Source organism: Candoia aspera, chromosome 3 (assembly GCF_035149785.1).
Source record: "Candoia aspera isolate rCanAsp1 chromosome 3, rCanAsp1.hap2, whole genome shotgun sequence".
In the NCBI taxonomy this organism is placed as follows: domain Eukaryota; kingdom Metazoa; phylum Chordata; class Lepidosauria; order Squamata; family Boidae; genus Candoia; species Candoia aspera.
Window position 1 is genome coordinate 181,282,175 of NC_086155.1, and position 24,156 is coordinate 181,306,330.

Sequence of the window (24,156 nt, forward strand, 5' to 3'; positions counted from 1 at the left end):
TGTTGACTCCTGATGACTACCTGGCCAGTCCCTGCAGTTTTCTTGGCAAGGTTTCAGAAGTGGTTTGCCATTGCCTCCTTCCGAGGGCTGAGATGGTATGACTGGCCCAAGGTCACCCTGCTGGCTTTTTACCTAAGGTGGGGCTAGAACTCACGGTCTCCTGATTTCTAGCCCAATGCCTTAACCACTGCACCAAACTACCTCTCCATATGAAATGCCTGGGCAATCTAATATAATTGGGTTGGAGACAACAGTATAATTATATCGCATATCAGTACATTTAGAACTTCTCATTGATATCCATCCATAATCAACAATTATGAAAGGTACTGGAATCAGATGAGTCCTGTGGCCAATTCTTGTTAAAAAGTTACATTGCCCCTTGATTTACCTCTCCCTGAAACTAGGTGAAACTAGACCACATCCTTAAATTCCACAAGGAAAGAAAGGTAAAATATAAATGCACTAATTAAATCAATAGTGATGCTAGATGCCTTTCTCTATGCTGCCACAAAACATCCTAGATCATGTGATGTCAGCCTATCTGGATGGGAACTTTCTGCCCGCATTAATAATTTTCTTTGTGGAGCAGATTTAATCTCACAACTGGGCCTTCCATACTACTGGATATGAAATGGATCAAAACCTGAACCAATCTTTTAGTTAGAATTCCACAAATGCCATTATAACATTTTTCTGCTTGAAAAATGAACAAGCAACATCTCAGATTTAAATCTCACTTGAGACTGATCATGACAAGTTCTGAAATATGACCACAATAAAGCGGGCCATAATTTTTAGCCATATCCTCTAAGAAATGTTACGTACTTAATTGCTGTATAAATGTTCCCTTCTTCACCAGGACAATTTTTCAAAACCGTCTACATTTTTTTAAATTTATTTTCAAGGCTTATAAGTCACTTCAATCAGGTCCAACTCCAAACAAGAGACTACTTTGTCATCTGATGAGAATTAGCTTTTATTCCAACCACTAATACTTTTGTTTATTTAATGTCCAAAGCTATTCTTTGAAGAAACCTAATGGTAATATTGTTTGAGCATCTGTTTTTAATATGATCTAAATTTCTTACAGTGATCCATAGTACTTAGATAGTAATTACTCTATAATGTTTACTCAGCAAGAGAACATACAGTATTTCCTCTATAATATTTACTCAGCAAGACTCACTTGCTGAGATGGGTGTCTATAGAAATCAAATAAATACATAAAAATTGGGAAATCTAATGTGTTCTAGTAGCAGGGACCACATAAAGAAACAGTTGCCCTTCGTCATTGTTCAAATTTGCTCCAAAACTAGCCTTACATGTTCATTTCATCAATACACAGTACAGGTAGTCCTCACTTAACGACTGCCCTGTTTAGCAACTGTTCAAGACAGCACTGAAAAAGTAACTTTACGACCAGTCCTTGCACTAACAAGCATTTCAGCATCCCTGAGACACATGATTGAGATTCAGGCACCAATTTGCACATTTCATGCCTGGCTTCTGACAAGCAGAATCGATGGAGAAGCCAGAAGTAAAATCGCAAGTCACAATCACATGATGACTCACTTGACAACTATGGGTGATTCACTTAACAACTGTGGCGGAAGTGAGGTTGTAAGTCCATCACGGTCTTGCGGTGTCTTGCTTAATGACTGCATCACTTAGTGACAGAGTAGCCAGTCCCAATTGTGGTTGTTAAGTAAGGACTACCTGTAGTCTCTGAACCTCTTACTTTACATGATGAAGACAGATGGATATTTAATAAGCCAGGGACTGAACATTCAAGCAAAAATAAGTGAATATTGCTGAAGTGCTGATTTTAGGAGATTGATTTATAAGTTTTAAATTCATAAAAAATAAAAATATTTAAAATGGGTATTTAGTAATTCTACTTTTTTCTTACTGTTAATCAGCATTATATGATAACTTTCTTATAATTTTGTCTTTACATTAATTTAATTGTTATTATTTCCCATATTAGATTATAACTCTAATACATTAAACTATACACGTACATATGTAACTAAATCAAATCTTTTGTCATCTTCTTTCAAGGGCTGAAGTCAAGTGAGCCAACCATGACCGGCAAAACACAGACCAGTAATGTCACCAATAAGAATGATCCCAAATCCATCAACTCCAGAGTCTTCATTGGTAATCTTAACACAGCCATTGTCAAAAAAGGAGATATAGAAGCAATCTTTGCGAAGTATGGAAAAATAGTTGGCTGTTCAGTGCACAAAGGTTATGCATTTGTACAATACATGAGTGAGAGGCATGCAAGAGCTGCTGTGGCAGGGGAGAATGCCAGGATCATTGCAGGACAACCACTGGGTGAGTTTCTGCATGACCCCTTATATATTCATTTTATTACAGCTTTTTTCCTTTACATTTACATTTATTTGTTCAGTTTTTTATACCTGGGCCTGAATCCATCTGAATGCAGTTAACTGTGCTTTATATGCATTCTAGTAGTGAGCAGAGAGTAGAATGCAGATAGTATTCTTAAATGATCAGGGACGTTTAGGACTACATAAATATGGTGTTTGTTAAATAGACATGTACAGATAACTGTTGTGGGGGAGCATAATATGTGCATTTTCAACTGTGGGTATTGCTTAGATCCACAAATCTAAAGGTCAAACCTTCACCATGACTTATGAGCTTGTTTAAATTACCATACTTAACATAAACCAGTGTTTATGCTTTGGACAACAAATGTAACTGCTTTAATTGGGAATGAAAGCTTCCACACTCCTTATGTCTATAAAAAGAAGAGTGTAAGTCCCACATTCACTGAGTTTCATTCATGTAATTCTTAATGATGGCATCATGAACGAATGGAGCACTTGTAGTCTTTCCGATATTGTTGGATTACAGTGCTCACTGTGCCTTTTGAGGAGCTGGTAGGAGCTTCTTGTTAATTATAACCAAATTTGGCTTTTGACAGTGCCAGTAGACTGGAGGTCATACCCATTATAAGCTTTCCTAACTTATATGTAATTCTATGCACTTATAAGTTGCTGACATACAGTATTCATTTTAATATTTAAAGAGATATTCAGTAGCTGGCAAATAATATGCAAGACACGGTGTAATTATGGAAAATGAAATAAGGCCATCAATAACTTGGTTCAAGAAAAGCTTTATCCAGTCTGCTGTCCTGCAGAAGTCATTGAGGAATTTTGAAGTACTGCAGTCATTAGTGTGTTGGTTTGCTGCCCAGAAACTATAAATTTTTTGGAATCTCTCATAGCATTTGGATAGATGCCAATAAGATGTTTTGTTGCTTGTCTATAGGTATATAGAAACTTGTTTGGAGTAATCTTTAAAATAAATGGGAGAAAACCACAAGCCAACATGGTTCAATTAGATTTTCTGGAGAAGGATTATGAACATGCACTAGAAACTCTTCTCATGTAGGAATTTACTGCCACCTTACTTAAGCCATTATTTCCCTGCTATCACCTTTAATTTGTTTATTTCTATATACATACATAAACACACATTCATATGGGTTTATATACCACTATTCTACTGTACTTCAAAGGGCTTGGGGTGGTTTATAAAAAAATATGAACCATCAATAACAAAACATTTTCAAGAAGAAATGTTTTAATAGTAGCCCAGGTGCACCATCTGTACTGAAGATCCATTAGAACAGAAAAGGTTTCACCAAAGTTTCTGGCACTAATCTTGAAGATAAAATTTGCAGGATAATTGTATCAAATACAATGAAGGAAGAAAATGTTGTGTAGGATTCATTCCAAAGATTTTGTCAGATCACGTTTCAGTGGAATTTTTATAAGTAATTATTCTTATTCAAAATACCCATTTATAATCTGTTCTTCTGAAATTTGCCTGTACTTCCTTTTTCTTTCCCTTCCCTCACATGAGCTGGTTCATTTATTTCAGAACATGCATTTATTTCCACGATATGTATATATTTGCTTTCTTCCATTAAAATTATTGGAGGATTTCTCTTTAGGTGAATTGTTTTAGTTAGTTTAGGTTATTAACGAATGTTATTTAGTCAATTGATTTAACAAGAGAACAATAAAATTGATGGAGCCAATTTGTCAATAACCAAATCAAACCTACTTGTGTTTATGTGTATTTTTAAGGAAACAAAGCAGCCATTAAAACAAGATTTGACCTATCTCTTGAGCTATACAACTTTTAGATTTTTGTTAACCAACTGACAATTTAGCTTGATTACCAAAGGTAGAATTTCAAGATTTCTCTTCTCTTCTCTTCTCTTCTCTTCTCTTCTCTTCGGTAGGGAGCTAATATGGCTTAGTGGTTAAGGTGTTGGATTAGGTGTGGAGAGACTCAGGGTTCTAGCCCAACTAGGGCCATTGACTACAAACAGGGACACCCAGGTTCTAGTTCTAACGTACCCTTGGCCATGGAAGCCAACCTAGATAACTTTGCCAGTTATTCTCTCAGCCCAATCTACCTCACAGGGATATCACAGTGGGGAAAATAGGAGGGAGGCCTGTCTATGCTGCCTTGAGCTACAGTTAATAATCAAATAATCAAATATATCCATAATAATTGCTAGAAAAATGAAACAACTAAAGAAACATTTGGAAATCCAACAAAAAGTCGTATGTTTAGTGGGAATAACAAAAGACTAAGTACAATTTCTTTGGTAAGTAAATTTCCATTCTGTTTAGTCTCTTTAGATATTATTAACGTGTGCCTCTCTTCAGATCTAAATTAGACACTGTCTCTACCAAGAACACAGATAGATTTCCTGGCACAGAGGAAATAGCTTCAAGTAAACTAGTGGGTACAGATAATTATTTTGGACTACACACTCTCTTTCCTGACTTCAAAAGTATGGTAGCCCTCCAGGAGGTTTCTAAATCACAACAACCCTAAAAAAATATGACATATGGTACAGGTAATAAATAATATATTTAACAAAACAGTCTGTGTATATCTCTGTTGTACATTAAATTGATGTGGCAATTGGCAAGAGAGTCTTTTTTTTTTTCCTTCATCATATACAGTATGCCCTGGCCATCAAATCTCTTTGAGTCTCATTGCTTGTCATGACTTATAGGTATATAATATTCCAACTTTCAGAGCTTGTAATCTTCATGGCAAATGAATTAGAGTCTTCTAGACTATGAGTGATGTCACATGTTTATGACTACTGTGTTGTCATTTCTAAAAGGGGGGGAAAAGATAGCCCTTTAATGCAAAACAGTTTCCATACTATCAAGAGGGCCTATTATTTGCATTTTATTTTTTAGATAATTCAGAATATACTTCCAGAATCTGAGAAGAACAATCCTAGATGTTTTATGTTTTTTACAAAGCTGAGATAATATAGCTACTGAGAATTCATTCACTTGTACATTTGTCTGTTTTACCAGCATCAAAATCCCACCTAGTTCTAGAGACTCTGGCCCCCTAACATCCAAATAAAACTCATTAAAAAGTTACAGTCATCATAACATAAATATAAAGCAAGAAATGACTGTATAATCAATTCACACTGTGACTCTAAGGCTCCAAATGCTCTCTTAAAGACCTAGAATTTCATTGTTCTGTGAAAAGGTAGGACCATGGAAACACATATTCTTCAGTGTTGGGGCAGCCATTGAAAGGCCTCCTTTTGAGTTCACATGCCCTCCCCTCCAATTTATCAAGTGGAAGAATGATGTGGATTGATTGAATGGGTGGCTAGATTCCCTCTGGAAGAGATGGTTTTATATGTACCGTGAACCTAAGCCATGTATGTTGAATCTCACTGAAAAGACACTAATAACAATGGGTCCTCACCCATCAGGATATGAGTCACTACATTTTTCACCAGTTGAAGTTCCCAAGTAGTCTTCAAGGGCAGCTCCAAGTACAACATGTTGCAGTAGCCCAACTTCAAAGTAATAAGGGCAGTGATTGTCACTAAAGCCCTCCAGTCTTAAAAAGAAAAAAAGTTGTTACTGGTGCATCAACTAAAACTGGGCAAAAACATCCTAGCCGTGGCTCCTATCTACTGCTCTAGCAGGAAACATTAGACCAGGAAACCCAAGTCATGGACCTATCTTTAGAAGAAGTACAAGCCTGTCCAGAGTTGGCATAGGGTTCACAGAGACTACTGGTTTGTGGACAAAAAGCACTCTGTCTTACTGGGACTCCATTCAGCCTTTTCAATCTTACCAGATGCTTACAGCCTCCACACACCAGATCAGAATGGAGTTGGTGGCCATATTTGTCACCCTATCATGGCCTCCTTAAGCTTCTTTAACTCAAAATGCCCATGCCACTATAGTCTAATCTCAGGAAAAGGTGCAAGTCTTTTGAGGAGGGCTAATAATGAGAACAAGGTTGCCTCTGTCTAATCCAAATCACTTTTGCCCATTTTGGATCTGAATGCAACCTACCTCTACTCTTGTGATCTACTACATTTATACTAATTAATCATAATTTTGCCTACCTAGATGCTAATATCACCACATTTCCAGTATGACTTCACCGTACCTCACCTTTTACCTAATACCTGTTTTCAGTTCTACTCTGGGGCTACTAGAGATGTGTTTTCTTACCTTGAGCTTTCACCAGGCATCTTAGCCAGTGTTTAGAGTAGCGAAGAAATTATGTATGATCTGAAAGTGAGAGCCAGTATAATCCCAAAGTCTGTATGGAATGTATTACATTAGGTTAGTCCCCTCTATGTGTAGCTAAGCATGTAAACATTGCTGTGTAAAATCTTTTAGAATAGTTTTCCTTAAGTAAAAATAAACTTAGTTTCCAGTTTGGTCTAGTGGTTAAGGCAATGGGCTAGAAACCAGGAGGCTGTGAGTTCTAGTCCTACCTTAAGCATGAAAGCCAGCTGGGTGACCTTGGGCCAGTCGCTCTCTCTCAGCCCAACTCACTTCACAGGGTTGTTGTTGTGAGGAAAAGAGGAAGAGGAAGGAGTATTAGTATGTTCACCACCTTGAGTTTTTATAAAAATAACAGTGGGATAAAAATGAAATAAATAAATAATAAATAAATAAATTATAAGGTGGTTTTCTCTTTATCCTTTGACAAAAAATTCTGATTATAGCAAAGAGAAGTGTGTAGATTTAAGCCTGCTTTGAAGCTTACTATCTGCTCTGCTTTCCCCCAAACTTAGTTAATTGGCCTTGGGCTCATCACTAGAAAAATACTACTAATCTAGCTGCATCAAAGGGATATGGTGAGGATTTCATCTGTTCATGTTTTGGTCTTCAGTATGCTATTCAAGCTGCCTGCCATTTGCAGGGAGAAGACATCTGACATACATAACATAATCCTGCCTGCCTACCTGCCTTATGAAAGGGATGCGGTGGCGCTGTGGGTTAAACCTCTGAGCTGCTGAGCTTGCCGATCGGAAGGTCGGCAGTTCGAATCCACGTGACGGGGTGAGCTCCCGTTGCTAGTCCTACCTCCTGCCAACCTAGCAGTTCAAAAACATGCAAATGTGAGTAGATTAATAGGTACTGCTTCGGCGGGCAGGTAACGGCATTCCGTTTAGTCATGCCGGCCACATGACCACGGAAGTGTCTACAGACAAACGCCGGCTCTTTGGCTTTGAAACGGAGATGAGCACCGCCCCCTAGAGTCAGACATGACTGGACTTAATGTCAAGGGAAACCTTTACCTTTACTACCTGCCTTATAGCCCCAAAAATGTGTGAGGAAGGCAGTTTTAATCTAATCATAGTCTTTTAAATCACTATATTGATTAATGGTTGCTTACATATTGTTACAATAATAAAGCATTTGATATTTAATCAAATGTTAAAAATAAAACAGCAGCCAAAAAAAATCAGCAGAAAGATAAAGATAGTAAAACAAAAATTGCCCTAATGTGTAACCTAGAGTATTGGATGATGAAGTGAATACCTGTGCGATAGCTTTAAAAGCATCGCTTTCCCTCCTCATCCTTTTAGCCCAATCCCCCATCTCTGCAAATGGGCCTTGAGAATTTAAGGCTATCACTAAGTTGGCTGCACTGTGTTGCAGGAAGCTGGGAAGGGAATTTGTGGAAAATCGAATAGACCATTTGTTCCCCCAGTTTCTCTTCATCCTATTGCTATACCACCATCCTTGAGCAGATCACCTTCCTGTTGGGAGGAAATGTACTGGTTGCATAAATTATGGCAATAATTATTAGGAATGCTTAATTTATTTCCAGAATTTATATCCCAGTCCTGATGAACTCTGGGTGAATAGTAAAGTAAAACAGTCAGTATAAAAAAGAGAACATAAATAAAATAAAAGCAGTAGGCAGTAGGTGTTTGTTTGTACCTCTTATTAGTGCTCAGTACAGGGGTGTCTGCAGGAGGTGGTCAAAAAAGTCAAGATGGCAGGCATAAAGGTGCAATTGGAGCTCCACCCATTTTTTATGTCGGTTGCATCTTAAAAACAGGTAGAGTTTGATCACAAAATCATAGTCACCATGTTGACTTTTTTTACCACTTTCTGCAGACACCACTGACTCAGTAAAAACCACTCGCTCAACATTGTCCCAGAATCTTCTGTAGTGGGCAGTGTTCTCAAGGCAAACAGCTGATGTGGAACAAAGATCCCAAGATTAGAAGGTTTAAAAGCCACCACTCTTTTTTAAAAAAAGAACAAGCCTAGACTATAATATAAAAGATGATATCATACTTTATGAGTAATGATTTCATCTAAAAAAAGATATAAAATTCAAATAAATAATGGGGAACAGGAAAGGTTAAATAGTATTCAAATATTGAAAAACAAATTGTGAAATACAGATCAATTCATCACCGCTTTCACAGTATTGAAAGAAAGGTCAGGGTAAAATCAGGTCTTCTATTTAGCTTCAAATTTTGATCTTTCCCTTTTAAGAAATGCTTATTTGAATTTACTTGAGTATATTCTTTGTCAAAACTGGATGAAATAGAAGCTATTTTGAGAACATTTTACTGATAGACAGGACTTCCAAAAACTAAACACCTACTTAATTTTATTCAGGTAAACATCCCATTGACGTCAATAAGACTTTCCACAGATAGATTGAAGTGCTGGCTTCACCTGACTGTTCAGCTCTTGATCTGGCATTTTATATTTGTATTCCTTCCCACACTGTGTGCAATTTCAGAGGGAACAAGCATGAAATTACAATAAAAAAGACACTGCATTTTCCTAAACTTTGGCACTGCTCCAATTAATTGAATATGAGTTATAACAGAAAGAGACTTCAATTTAAGCTTTGTGCTAAGTATAGCTTCTCCATGAATGTGATTTCTAAGTCTTCCTCCAACACAGTCATTAATTTAGTTAACATTCTGGCATTATGAAGCCATTCCTCTTTTGATATGCTTTTGGTACAGAGTTTCATTACTGTCTTTCGTTTGGTGTTGCAATGATGGCAGAGAAAGTGGAGGCTTCTGGATAAAAGATTAATTAACTTTCCTCCCCACCTGTCAAAGCTGAAACCAAAATGTTTTAAGTCAACATAATATATCATACCATACCGGATGGTTTTTCAAAGACTTTAGAAATTTGAAAGTACCCGGTTTGGATAATCCTAAAACCTGACTAAGAATTATTATTATTATTATTATTATTATTATTATTATTATTATTATTATTTCCTCCAAAGAATTATTAGCTTTGCTTATAGGTCTATAATGTTGAATGAAATGGTAGTATAGTTCTAGATAATTGTTATGGTTATGTGCAAGAACAGAGTAGAGGTAAAAATGTGGTAGAACAGAACCAAGGAAGATACCACAGATTGTCTGAAATCTGAAAGCAGTTTGGGGTAACTACTCTAATACTCACAATGAGAGTGATAAATTGAAATAGGGAAACCCTAGCCCAGGCAAGATTCATTAATCAATTAACTGTGCCAGCTGTACCCAGTCCTAGATTAGGAGCCACTGCTCATGATCATTCATGTCATAGTCATCTCCTGCTTGGACTATTGCAATGCTTTCTACATGGTACTGTCCTTGAAGAGCATCCAGAAACTTCAGCTGTTCCAGAATGCAGTGGCTCATGTAATTGGGGCATACCACAATTACATATGCCCATGGAACACCACTGCTATGCGAGCTGCGCTGGTTCCCAGTAGGCTTCTGGATATAATTCAAGATGTTGTTTGTCATCTTCAAAACCTACAGGGCATGGGATCAGATTATATGTGAGACCACCTGTCCCTGATAGTTTCTGCCCATCCCACCAGATTTGGCAGAGGGGGCGTGCTTTGGGTCCCCTTGGTGAAACAGTGTTACCTGGTGGACCAGGTACCACTACCCAACTACCCTAGGAAGCATGCTGCTTGCCCTGTGGACTAGCCTCCTGTAGAGATACAGATGGCCCACAGAAGGTACTCTTTCAGAAGGTAATCTTCCCCCAGGTATTGGGCCAGGGTGTTAATTTATTGGAAGTCTGGTGTGTGTATGTAGGTTATATGAGAAGATATATGGGAAGATGATGTCTTTAATCAGGGTTTAAAAAGGGGCATCGACTTGGGGTTTGTTTGGATTTTTAATGATTAATTTGTTTTACATTTGCCACAGACTTTCCTTGGATAGATTGGTGGCCATAGAAATTTGATAAATAAACTATAATATCATACCCAATAGTATAATCCAATCTGATGGTAGTTGCTTTGATCTTTTTCCATGCACCCCAAAGCCTGCTCTAGAAAGTTGGAGGAACCTCCAGAGCAGATTTGAGGTATGTATTGAGGAAAAGAAGATGGTGGTGATAGAAGTGCTAAAGGAAGAATGTGCTTGCTGGGAGCTCAGTTTAATCCACTGTGCATCCCTCATTAGTGTTTTGTGTAAGAAGGACAATTATCAGACCTGAAATATGAAATACTGATTTTCTATGTAATATTTTCTGATGAAATCACTGAAACCTGTTTCCAAAAAAGTATATTGAATCTGGAAGGATTTAGCTTATTCTTGGTTAAATGTCTCTGAAATATAGTCAGCTTTGTGGCTGAAATTAATATATGTGTATCCGACTTAACAATGACCTTCCAAAATTTAGCCTGGTTTGGAATTTGGACTGAAATAATGTTCCTGATTAACCAAGATCGTTGAAGTCTATTATTGTTGTCCCTACTGGCTTGTATGGATCAGGCTTTAACAACATCAAAAAATAGTGTAACATTAGGAAAATGAAGTTGTTGACAAGCCATTATCTGTTTCAAAGAATAGTAACTCAAAATTACCTTTTTTATATAATAAGAAAAGCAATCTGTTTGCAAAATTTGTAGCTGAGTCATGCTGCCTAATATAGTCATTCCTCAGTTTGTCCACCCCTGTGTTGAAGCAATTTGGGAATATTGCTGTCCTCTACTGAATAAAGATAGGAACTTCATAAACTTTGCTTATGTGGGTCAGGACAGACAGGACTACAAGAAAATAATGGCAATCCTTAGGGTTCCAGGAGATAATATTCTAGTGTAATTCTTCCAGGAAATGTTTAATCCAGCTGAACAACCATACAACTTGTCCCTTGATTGTGGTTGATTCAGATCTTTATTTATTTAGGTAAAAGCAACTTTACTGTTTTCCCATTCCTCCTGACCTTTCTGTCTCATTTAGTCTGGAAACTGACTGCTGCTCAGCATTTTCCTTCCGTGCTAAAAGCCGTTACTCTGCAGGGCTCACATTTAAAGTGTGCCAAGCAGCTATTTGCCAGGCTGGATGGAGAAAAATGCTTCCTGAAATGCCACTTATGGGCTTTATTTATTTCTTGCATTTGCTTGGGAAATAGTCATCGTTTGATTTCAATACTGTGAGCAAGGGAAAATTACTACACACATGCACACATACACTGCCCCCAGTCAGGACTTATGGTTTTGCATTTAAAGTATTGGTTGTACTTTGCAACTTCTATGTTTTACTTTTAACTCGGAGACATCCCACCGTGCTCTGCAGTAAAAGTGAACCCAGATAACTGTTGAGTCAGGAGCAGAAGGGGACGCAAGTGCTGCGTAGTATCTTCCCTTGCAACCAATTCTGCAGAATTTTCTTGATAAGCTCATCTGAGAGGTTAGTGTTATGAAAAAGTATTCAAGGCTTCCATCCTCATTACTGTATATATACTTACCTTCAAAATGGCTTGTCAGGGCTTGCTTCAGAATAGACACCTTTATAACTGCATTGTTCTTTGTATTTTTAAGATGGGATTTTGTTTCTTTTGCAGGGGCATGTACTTCCTTAAAGCAGAAATAGGATTTCATGTGGGGGTACTTTATATATCTTGTGCAGAAAAAGAAATTTTATATGGGCATATTTTTCATATTTTATGCACAGGCAGAAGCATTCAGTACATGGACTCTTTTGTCCTTTGTCCCAAAGTCTGCAAGTCCAAGGCCTCTTAAATTGAGATTTACAGTATCTGAAAATTTCTGAAAACTTGTCAAAGACAGCCTACTGTAAACTGTATTATGATATTCAAAGTAGAATGGAATGGAGCTTTGTATCACCCTGGACAGATATGACATCTCCAGAAGAGACAGAGTTGACACTATTTCTAATAGTACAAACAGCCACTGCCAAAACCTGGACATCCAGTTTCATTGATAAATCAGATGTTATTTTCAAACTGTGAATCTGATTTCTCAACCGTTATGCAACAATCTAAAAAACCTTATCACTTACCTTTGTCCAGAAGGAGCATAAGAAGAGCCCCGCTTGATCAGATTAAAAGCCTAACTAGTCCAGCATTATGAGACGTACAGTGGGCAATTAATTGTTAGGCACCTGTTTTGGATTACATTTTTCAGTTTCATGCAACCCTGATACAGACTAACATGTTTCTGTTAAGATAAGGCCCACCCAACCTGTATGGATTCGTAAGTCGTTTCCCTGTGTTCCACCATATATATATTCTGGCTGTTTATCTTGCAAGCTGTCAAGTATCAGAAGAAAAAAATGCCAGTGATTTGAATAGAGTATCTAGTGTTCTACCAACATAGGGGTTTTCATTAGCTCTTACTTATGTATAGCATGGGCGATTTGGCCCATTGGACCTCTTTGTGCCACCGCCCCCCACGCCCACACACATGCTGCTTTTCCTTTCCCAATGAATCAAAATCCATCCAAAACCAAACAAATGCTATGAAGGATACTGTCATGAGTAAGGACAGATACTGCTGCAATTTGTAAGAGAAAATAATGACCGTCGTGGAAGTCACTGCAGAGTTTAAGACAATGGTGGAGGAAGTGGGAATTTTGTTAGGCGACAAAGAGCATTCAGTTCTCCTCAGCCACTCACTCTTAGTATTAGTTTAGCAAACAACAGTTTGTCATCTAAAACTGGAAGTATTGGCCAGAGACTCTTCAAATTGGCCGAAGTTTAGAGAGTGAACAAAAGGCACAGTCTGCGAGTCTAGTACATTCTTGATTGTGCCAAAATTGAAATCACAGAAACAAAAAGAAATATATCTTGGCAGAACCCAACTTGCTGCTGCTACCTTCACTACCCACTGTGGATTGTTTCAAAAGTGGTACAGACTGTGACCTTATAGCGTAACATCCAATGCAAGATTCATTAAACTCGTGTGTTTCTACAAATTCTGTCTGAGGAAATAATCTGAAATTAATTTTACAAAACTGCATCCACTTTTGGGAAACAGATTGGGTAATTATACAAAGTATAATGTCACCCACCCAATAGTTACGGTATCCTAAATAACCTCTTTCTCCTTGCATACCTTTCTAGTATCAGAACACTGAATGCTTCCTTTGAATCTGACACTTGGGCTTCCCCAAATGGAGTCCTACTCTATTTCTTATGAAATGCCTGGATAGATTGTCCCTGGAATTCCTCTAAGTCATACTCAGAGTAAAACCAATGAAGATAAAATTGTGAAACTAAAATGTTTGGGCTTAGACAACTGTCTAAGCTTTTACAGTATGTCCAGTTTCTGTAACATTTAGACAAATTATGCAAGGCACTTTCTTTCTGTTCTAGAATTTTCTCTTTCTGTTCTAGAATTTTTAGAACATCAGAAACATGGCCATAGTTTATTCCTACTGTACAAAGTTTTGCTGAAGTTATATAGGATCTACCTCTTCCTAATCTTTTGTCCTTACAACTGTTACTTTTGTGCAGTTGAAATAAAAAATAGTTTATTTCAGATGTCAGCAGTCTCTATGTAACCATTCATATTAATGACTTTATTAAGGTTTTCATACCTACATATATATATTCATAGCCTAGAAAAGCTCATACAAATTGTACTGATATAACACTGATGCTTGTGAGTGCAAGCTTTATGCAGAACAAAACAGATTTCCACTTGTGTAGCATTAGTTAACAATTCATGTTTCACAATGAGCAACAGTTCTTTAGCGATCTCTTTGACATTCTGTGTGGGAGAACATTGCTTCACTTGAAAAGATCTTGATCACAATCTTAAGTTTGTTTCAGCTGATCTGTTCTTGAGGTTGTGCTTTGCAGTTCACTGCTTATTTCATTGTTATTTATCAGCCCAAATGTTTTACAATAATTACTCACAGATTGCCTGATATTGTGGAAAAATTATTTGCATTCATAGCTGACAAATAAATGCATCATGGTAATAAGGAACAATACATGCTCTAGCTTTGGGAATAGGTCTTAGTCTACACCCTTGGCAAAATATGCACAGATATATGAGAATTTACATGATGTTGAATCAGGGTCTTTGTGTAGCCGAGTTTTGTCAATGCTAACAGCTGAACCTGGAAATGCCAGGGACTGAGTCTCTCCTTTCTGCATGCAGAAAATACACTTTGCTAATGTGACAACTTTAGTGTTCATGAAGACTCACGTGCAAAATGGAACATGTGACAATAGGACCATATTTCAATAGGAGAACACATGTTTTACATAGAAAAGGTACAGGTTCAATTACTAGGATTCAGATACCGGAAACATGAAAAACTTCTGCCTGAGACCTAGAAAAATTGCTACCGAACAGAATAGACAGTAGATAAATTCCTATATTCCCAGAGTTATCCCTAAAGCATTTCCATCTTGGTGCAGCATTTAATATGGAATGTCACCCATTCATTTCAACAGTGAATTTATACAATCTAGAGAGTTTGCCTCTTCTGGTGAAGAGAATTAAATGCTCAGAACTGTATTTCATGTGATGTACTACCCAACAAAAGGCAGCCATATACACTGGCTGAGAATGAAGGATCTGAAAACATTAACTGAAGAAATCAATTTGAAAGGAGCCCAAATCTGCCATCAGTGTGCCCATTCTAACCAAAACCTAGATTGCCATCCATTCCATTCATTCCATAGAAGTCAGTAGATTCCATTGAGAATTAATTCAAAAGAATTTCATTCCTTTGTATAACTACACTAAATTGGACTCTTATTTCTTAATCCTAGAAGTATGATTCATATATGCATATAGTTATTGTCTGCATCTGCATGGGTTATGCATACAGATATTGTGATGGGAATAGTCTGTGACAAGAAAAACTTTGTAACAGGGAACAGGCTAAAAATATTGGCTTAACATAAATGAAAATTTAATGCCTACAGATGTCTTTAGTTTGCCTTTAATTTACTACCACTTGTTATTTTATTTCTGTTGGAGAAAAAAACAAAGAATGTCACCTTCCAAAAGAGGTATGCAAGTGATACATTTGGCATGCTGGTGATGTGGATTAGTATCTTTCATGTGTTCTTACTGCTTACTGCTTCAGTACTGTCACAAGTTTGTTTGAATTTTTTATATAACATGCAGTTCCCTAGAAACTAATTAACATTTATTTGTACTTCTACTTGCATAGTGTTTTTGAACTAAGAATGTTGCAAATCTCTATAATTTATGCTAAAATGACATAAGTAATAGAAAAATAGAATTAGATGGTTGGGAACATTTTAAGATAATTGTATTTTAATTGCAAAATTAGAAAGTAATTCCCATAAATTGCACATCATACCCACTAACTATAATATGCTTTAATTCATTGCAATTAATGTAACTCTAAAAAAATCACATGAGTGAATTATGATTGTCCACTTATTTCATAGGGTTTCTAGATGAGGTTACAACTCTATAATTTATTAATGGATTATCAAATTATTTTATTAACTAATGAACAGCTGAAAAACAGATTCGCATAATTGGAACCTCCCTGCAACTCATGTTGTTTTAAACTACTTGTAAATGGATGAAGATTGTTGGGGGTTATCATGGCAGTTAAAAGCAGGAATCTTTGTTCTCCTATATCCCTCTCAGTGGTAGATGGTTTAGATCAGAGTGCACCACTTCAGGCTACAGAGCATCTTGTGTAGCCAGAGAGAGACCATCAAAATTACCAATTTTAATTTTGAAAACAATGGAAAAGGGAACATGATTAAATACATATCCAGGGAATAGTCATATTGATAGTATTTAAATTAATTAAATTGTACATAAAATATAGTAGGGTTTTTGGTTTTTTTTACATTTCTGCACCTGCTATTTTTCAAACTACAGCCCCTGGCTTGCCACTCGAAGACCAAATGCAGTTCTTGGCCTAGGAAAAGGTAATTGGGCAGAAAAAGTGCCATTGCTGAAACAAATTATAGGTTCTGCTTTGTAGCACTGATATATTACATGTACTACAATTTTAATTCTGTGGCTTCCTTGGCCAGGCTAATAATCAACCCATCACTAGTGGATGCTTTTTATTTCCAACTGGGGATTCAAATAAGTGAATGAAAAATCAGTGACATCCTGTTATCAGTTAAAATGTCTATGTATTTATGAATTTCTGAAAAATATGTTTTGACATTGTCCAGAGGAGACATTGATTGGTGCAGATGGGTCAGATACCGTTTAGAACACTTCTCCCATTTCCGACAGCCTGCCACAGCTATATGACCTATAGCAACAGGGACCTGAGCATGAAGAAACATTGATTCATAACTACAGTGATACTTTTAGGATGACAGTGTATTACTATCTGAGCCAGAATAATGGTTATACATTTAAATAAGTATATGTAGTTTTTCTAAGCTGCTTTCAACATACTTTCAGAAAGGCAAGCTGTAACCAAATAAGAAACAACTGGGTCAGCCATACATATTTGATAGTTCTACTATCATGCTGGTTCTCTGAAGTAAAGCAAGGGGAAACATTTCAGAGGAAAGGTACTTCAACTTTCTACCCAGTTAGCCACTGTTTTGTCCAGCAGCCTAGCTGGACTTCATGTGGAATACATGAAGGTCAAACTCATGTAAGAAATCAAAGCATTAGAATAACTGGGATTTGGGAAGTATGGCACAATTAATGCTAAAAATATAAACACGTGTTGCTGTGGTTGTCTTAGATCAGGGTTCCCCCTAAGTGGTCAGTATCGACCCCAAGGGTCAATGGGACTGTTGTTGTTTTTGTTGTTGATAGTACCATTCGTTAAAATAGTATTTATTAAATTATTTTAATATAATAAATGTTTGGGTGTCGATGAACAAATCTGAAACTTCATGAAGGGGTCAGTGATCTGAAGAGTTTGGGGACCCCTCTCTTAGATAGTTGGCTTAACAGATTTACCTGAATTGTGTTGTTCAATTCATTTCTACATTTATTTTCCCTCTGTCACTGCCACTCCCTATACCTGACATATGTTGACCACTCCTAGCAGTCCATGCCTCCCCCTGCCAACACACATGCGTACAGGTATTTGTAAATGCAAATAAAGCCTCCCTCCCCCCAACATTCAGCATTCACCATCCTTTCATATTACAGAAATCTGATCTGAGATTCTTCTGAAGTCTTATGAACTGGATGAAAATTTCCAGCTGGGTACATTTTCAGACACGAGTATCAGTCTGTTAATAGATACTAAATCACATCTGTTGTTCTGGTGCTAAGTTGTCTGTGCACAGGTGTAGGTGGGCAGCTTGGTCAATAAAGAGCCATTCTTTCCAATCTTGGCTCTCTGACGTAAGGAGGCTTGTTCCTAACATGCAGGTAAATCACAATGGGACTTCTATGCCATGGCAAATATGGCAGAAATTCTCAAATCTGCAGGTTCAGGGAAATTGTCAGCACCTGGTCATTCGAGCATTCACGCAATCACAGTCAAGAGGCTGGGATTCCTTTAACTGTTTAATGAAGCGAAATGAACAGTACAGAAATAAAGCTGCGAATGGAGAGTTCCCGCTCAAACCTAGATTTAAAACTACATTCCCTTACCTTGTTCCCTTTCCCATGAAAGCATGTCACCCCCCCTGCCATCCAGGTGGTCTTCCTGGTGTACCTCAACCAATTGTCCTTGATGTCTGCCATAGCCATAATAATCCACTTCACACTCCAACCTCACACCCCCTCCCATCTGGCGACACAGAGTCTACACGATTGACAAGGAAATGATTCTCCAATAAGGGGTTCTGTGAATCCTTTGATCGGTGGGATCTGACAGAAATGATAAGGGGGGAAAAGTCTGTATTCCTATGTTTTAGATAAGGTAGAGTTAAATGACATTGGCATATTGTCTTAAAAGCATACATTTATTTTTGTGGTAATTTACAAGTTGTGTTTGAGGTTTTAGAACCTATAGAAATGGGAAACAATCAAAGTAAAGCAGTGATCAGGATCAGTAATACCTACATAATGCCACAGATAGAGTTCCAACAGGTTATTCGCTTAAAAATTACCTAAATAGCTACAGATATCATTATAATTAAATTAATATCATTCCACTGAATGCAACATTTTCAAGCAAAGATCCCTAAAGCAATACAAAATTGAAATAATAAAAGCATTGAAAGCAGAGGCAGATCCAGCAGATAAAAGTATTTACTGGCATAAAGCCACTGAAGCCTCAGATTGGTTGGTGAAGTGCCTGTCTAAATAATGATTTTTGCATCAGGAAGAAGACAGAAAAAGATGGACCCAAACTGACCTCCTAAAATGTCAACTTGCACAGTTCTTAGTATGTGCATTAAAAATTAAGCACATGTACCTGGGAAGGCTAAAATGGCAACAAATTTCATAAGGGCCACCGTTAATACCAAAGTTTCATTACTAATGGTATTACTGTCTATAATAAATCTTATCAAATGTCATATGTGAATAAGCTATTCCTGTCTCAAAACAATGTATTTTAAATACTAAAATTTCCTTGAATTTAGTTGGAAAACAAAGTAGTAACCAATAAGGTACAGAATGAATTTTACATATTCCCTGTGGTTAATGCTAATTGAATGGCCAAATTCCAGATCAACTTATCTTTCAAATGTAAGACTATTTAGAAGCACTTTCTGTACCTGAATCAAGAAGTTACTAGAGTAGCCACAATACTGGTGCTGGGCTAGAAACCAGGAGGCTGAGAGTTCTAGTCCTGCCTTAGGCATGAAAGCCGGCTGGGTGACCTTGGGCCAGTCACTTTCTCTCAGCCCAACCCACCTCTCAGGCTTGCTGTTGTGGGGAAAAGAGGAGGAGGAAGGAGTATTAGGTATGTTCACCACCTTGAGTTATTTATAAAAATAATAAAGGCAGGATAATAAATAAAATAAAAAATAAAAATAAATAAATTCTTTGCTGGAAGAAATTCAGAGTCCCCCTTTTGGGGGGAGATGGGAGATAATAGAAATGTGAAAAATTAATTAATTAATTAATTTCACATAGCACATCAGTTAAACCTGATAAAATGCATGTAAGGCTATAGCATAAAGCTAATTACCCATGAGGAAATCCATAAGCTTTCAGGATCCTGTATCTGATGCTGATGCAATCTTATCTACAGCTAGCATATTCAGGATTTCTTAGCATTATGATATGGCGTGATGTTGTTAAAGAATCTATCCTTTTATATGGGACTCAGCTTATTTGCAATTTTAATCTATATCAATGGAAATATTTTTTCCAAATCACAGAAAAAAATAATCATACTTTATTTTACTTTGGTCAGACCCCACCTCAAGTACTGTGCCCATTTGGGGGCCCCTACACTTTAAGAGGTATTTTAACAAACTGTTCAGAGGACAATAAGGATAATGCAGAAACTAGAAACTATGCCCTGATAAGAGAGATTTAAGTGACGGGGAATGTTTAACGTTGAGAAAAGAAGCTTGAAGGAGGATATGATAGCGTTCTTCAAATTTCTGAAAGAAAAGCAAGAGTCAATTCTCCCCCATTCCAGGGTACAAGATGCAGAAAATTGTTTTTATGTTACAGGAAGGTTAATTCTGATTGGATGCTAGAAAAAACTTCTTAACAAGAATAGTTTGATAACTGAAATGATTACTGAGAGATTTGGGGGACTCCCCTTCATTGGATGGTTCAAGTGGAAGATTAGGCAGAGATTATTTAATTTGGATTCTGGCATGGAAGCAGGTTTGGACGTATTTGTCTAAATGGTCCTTCCCACCCTGTGATTCTATGAAAGATAAATTATGGCTGCTAAGACATATATCACTTTTCTCTGATAGCACCGAAGGGGACAGCCTGCAGCTGAGAGACAAGGACTTTAGCTGTTGTCACTATTCTTTAGTGCTCATATAACATAAATTTCTATAGTCTCTTTCAAAAATCCTTCCTGAATCACAAGTTTTTAATAGCATTGTGAGCAAAATTTCCTCCAGCCAAAGCCTACCCCATGGAAACTTCCATTATTTTAAATTTCTGCTGGGCACCTGACTATCACACCGTCAAACCAAGATGCAATCAGCATGAAGGATATTACCAGTTGGAATCCATAACTTGTGTACATAAGGGTAGTAGTTTTCATCTATTGCAGTAAGGCCATACAGAGACTTGAATATCAACAGAGTATCAGATTTATTGTTGCAGATTTACTGTTGCATCATGTCTATATGTAATATATAATGGAATATATATGGAATACAGCGTACTACCCTATATTACACATAGACATAGATATTATAGATATACAAATATGCATGCCCAGAAATTGTTGGGGAAAAAAGAAGAGGGAAGAGTAAGGAGAAAGTAAAAAATTAGTGAGACTTACCTGTATATAGTAGCCATTGACAAAAGCAGTTGTTAGATGCAACACTGAAAGTCATTCATTTGTAACCTAATTAACATGTGAGAATAGTTTCTTTTCTCCTGTTTCACTCTAAAATCAATCTTTATAATTCCCTGGTTTTAAAAAAGGTTGTTTAACGATTCATCTCCCTTGAGAAGAGTATTGGGGGAATTACAGGCTACTGGGTAGGTTGCATTATTCTATCATAAACAGTTTCTAAAATCTCCAGAGTTTCACTAGAGTTCAGCTCTTCAGATAGACCAAGATACATATTTACAGTAGTTTTGCATAATGTTAGTTCCCATTTGGCAAAGAGAAGGTGTTGCTCATTGCACAGTAATACTAAAACTGAAGCTAGGAGATGTGTTTGCTTTGCTTGTTGTTTCAATCTGTTCTTATTCATTGCTAATGAGCAACTGTGAAAACAAAGCTCTATTCTTACACAGGAAATTATCACAAAGCAACAGGAAAAATGCATGGGTGTGCATACATCTAACAAGAGCCAAAGAAATATCTAATGCCAGGCTCAAGTGCGCTCTCTCTCTCTCTCTCTCTCTCTCTCTCTCTCTCTCTCTCTCTCTCTCTCTCTCTGTTAAGGCTGTTCTCCAAATCCATGTGTTTTGTTTTTTCATTAATTCAATTCTATTATTAGATGTTTAGTATGCCCCAAAATTACTCCAAGAAATAAAGCCAGACTGCTCACTTGAGGGAATGATATTAAAGGCAAAACTGAAATACTTTGGCCACATAATGAGAAGACAGGATACCCTGGAGAAGATGCTGATGCTGGGGAAAGTGGAGGGCAAAAGGAAGAGGGGCCGACCAAGGGCAAGGCAGATGGATGATATTCTAGAGGTGACGGACTCGTCCCTGGGGGAGCTGGGGGTGTTGACGACCGACAGGAAGCTCTGGCGTGGGCTGGTCCATGAAGTCACGAAGAGTCGGAAGCGACTAAACGAATAAACAATGCCCCAAAATGCCTGTTTTTAAATGTATTTTAAAATATTAAAATATGCACTGCATTTCCAGACAATGTATACAATTAAAATACATTAAAATAATCAGTACTAAAGTAGTTTAAAATATGCCCTCTACTCAGTTACTCCATTCTCTCTTTTTTTCAATTTGCTGCCTTCTCAATGTGTTACACAATATAGTTTCTAGAACTCTTAGGCAATATAGTCACGCTAGGTTGGGATATGGGAGTTGTAATCAAACACATCCGCATATTCCCTATTCTATCCATATCCAATTTGGTCATGAAAGAGCTCAATCAAAAATTTAATGAATTAATGAATGACATTATGGCTGATACGATTATAGCTAAATTAAACTCTTTTGTTCAGAAATAACATATTTACAATATGAGATGGTGAAAAACATCTCTAATGTCATATTTGTGATCTTCCAGCAGCACCTGGCTTTCCTGATTATATACTCAGGTTGTTCTACCCATTAATTTTAATGTACAGTTTACCACATGTTGGGAAGAGATCATACCAAAGCCATCATGAAAAATGAAGAGGTCAGTGCAATAGTTTACATGTGAAACTTTTTACTGTCAGTGTAGTATGTTCTCTGAGTTGCTGTTTCCTCAAAATTAATTTTTGGTTCTTATATTTTCAGTGCTATCATTGAGCTTCTTTGAGCTTTGTCAAGCTGCCCATAGCATAAAGTAATAGAAGTCATGAGGGGAAAGGTATCTTAAGCAAGTATGTTTCCCTGCTTGTGTAACAAACAGAACATAAAAAGAGCACTAACTGTATTAGCACCATTATTATTATTAATCACCCTGAAGTAAAAGGAGAGAAAATACTGCTGGAAGTTCAGATATGAAAGTGTTAATCAACTGATCACTCTTGATAGTAAGCAGAGTCCAGCAGAGCAGGGGAACTTAAATTCTGAACAACCAGCGTATTTTCCCCTTTCATAGGTGGGGGTAAACTTAAAAGGCGAGGGGGTCGCCTTCATTTTGCCTTTATTCTTTTGCCTTTATCCATCACTATCTGACTTGCCAGGTAAGAAATGCACTCCAACCTGGAGATGGCCTGGAAAATCAGAAGGAAATAGCATCTAGGAAAACAAGCAGTTGGATGTGTATTATTATTGATTTATGTTTATATTATGCATTGATCTGAGCTATTAGTTTCTTATTTCTTTAATCCTATTTTGTCTGTGTGTGCGTTATGCCTGGAAGAGAAAGGTGAATTAAAACCTGCAGGATCCATGAGATTTTTCTTTTCCTTTCTTGCATTGTCTTTAATTCTCAATAAGCTCCTTAATCATACTCTCTATAAAAAATAAGATGCATCTTCCTTCTTGAAATCTGTAGTCTCATTCTGACAGACCATTCTGTTAGCTACAGAAGCACCAGAAGAGTGAATGAAGGTTCCCTTGGCTTCCTCCTGAATAAAGGTGCCAAGAGGAAAACTCTCAATAAAGGCTTTATAAACCACATAGAGACACACACACAGAAAAGATTGTGGAGGAAGGTTTTAGGGACTCCTATCAACAAGAGGACTTTAACTAGGCGGGATAACAGTTTCAAATAGCCATATCTTCAATAATACTGCCCACTTTCCCCAGTTAAAGTCCCAAGTTTGGAATAGGATGGATATCATGAACCCAGGTGCAAGTTTCTGATATGCTCTCATTTTAGACTGTAACTCTGATTCAAACATTTATTGATATGTATCAAAGCTTTACAGGGGGATAAGTGGAAATGGTTTACAGGTTCAGTTTTCAAAGCTCGTCAGTTCAGTGTTGCTACTTGTTTGATTTCCTGATGTTCATACTGCCTATATTTCTTGCTTGGGATTCTACTGCCTCCATTTTCAGTTGTGAAATCTTCATTCATTGTAAAACACTGTCATACAGAATTTGTTCCCTAATGAAAAAAATGTAACATTTTGGAGATAAAGCATTAATACAGTTCTTATTTTATTTTGTTATGTTTTATGTTGCACAAATGCATTTTTCAGGTCAGTTAAGCACATGTGATTCTTATGGACAAGTTTACCAAATTTACTTCTCTATACTTGTTCAACAACAGTTTCCTGAATGTTGAGTCTCATAGCATTTCTGACCACAACAATTATCTCCTGCTATCGGTTTGATGCTTCAGTGCCAAACTGGGCATTTGAGAGAGATCCTCAAAAAAGCATGCTTGGTGTAAATAATGTTTCTTT

The 24,156-nt window shown here is 37.1% G+C and overlaps 1 protein-coding gene across 1 annotated transcript in view; it reads left to right on the forward strand.

Annotated features, from left to right (window-relative positions):
- RALYL (RALY RNA binding protein like) overlaps positions 1-24,156 on the forward strand; it is a 284,909-nt gene that overhangs the window by 158,630 nt on the left and 102,123 nt on the right. The window contains exon 2 of the mRNA XM_063299435.1: positions 2,065-2,343. Coding sequence (XP_063155505.1) covers positions 2,088-2,343 — 256 coding nt within the window. The 5' untranslated portion in view covers positions 2,065-2,087. The remainder of the gene's footprint in view (positions 1-2,064; positions 2,344-24,156) is intronic.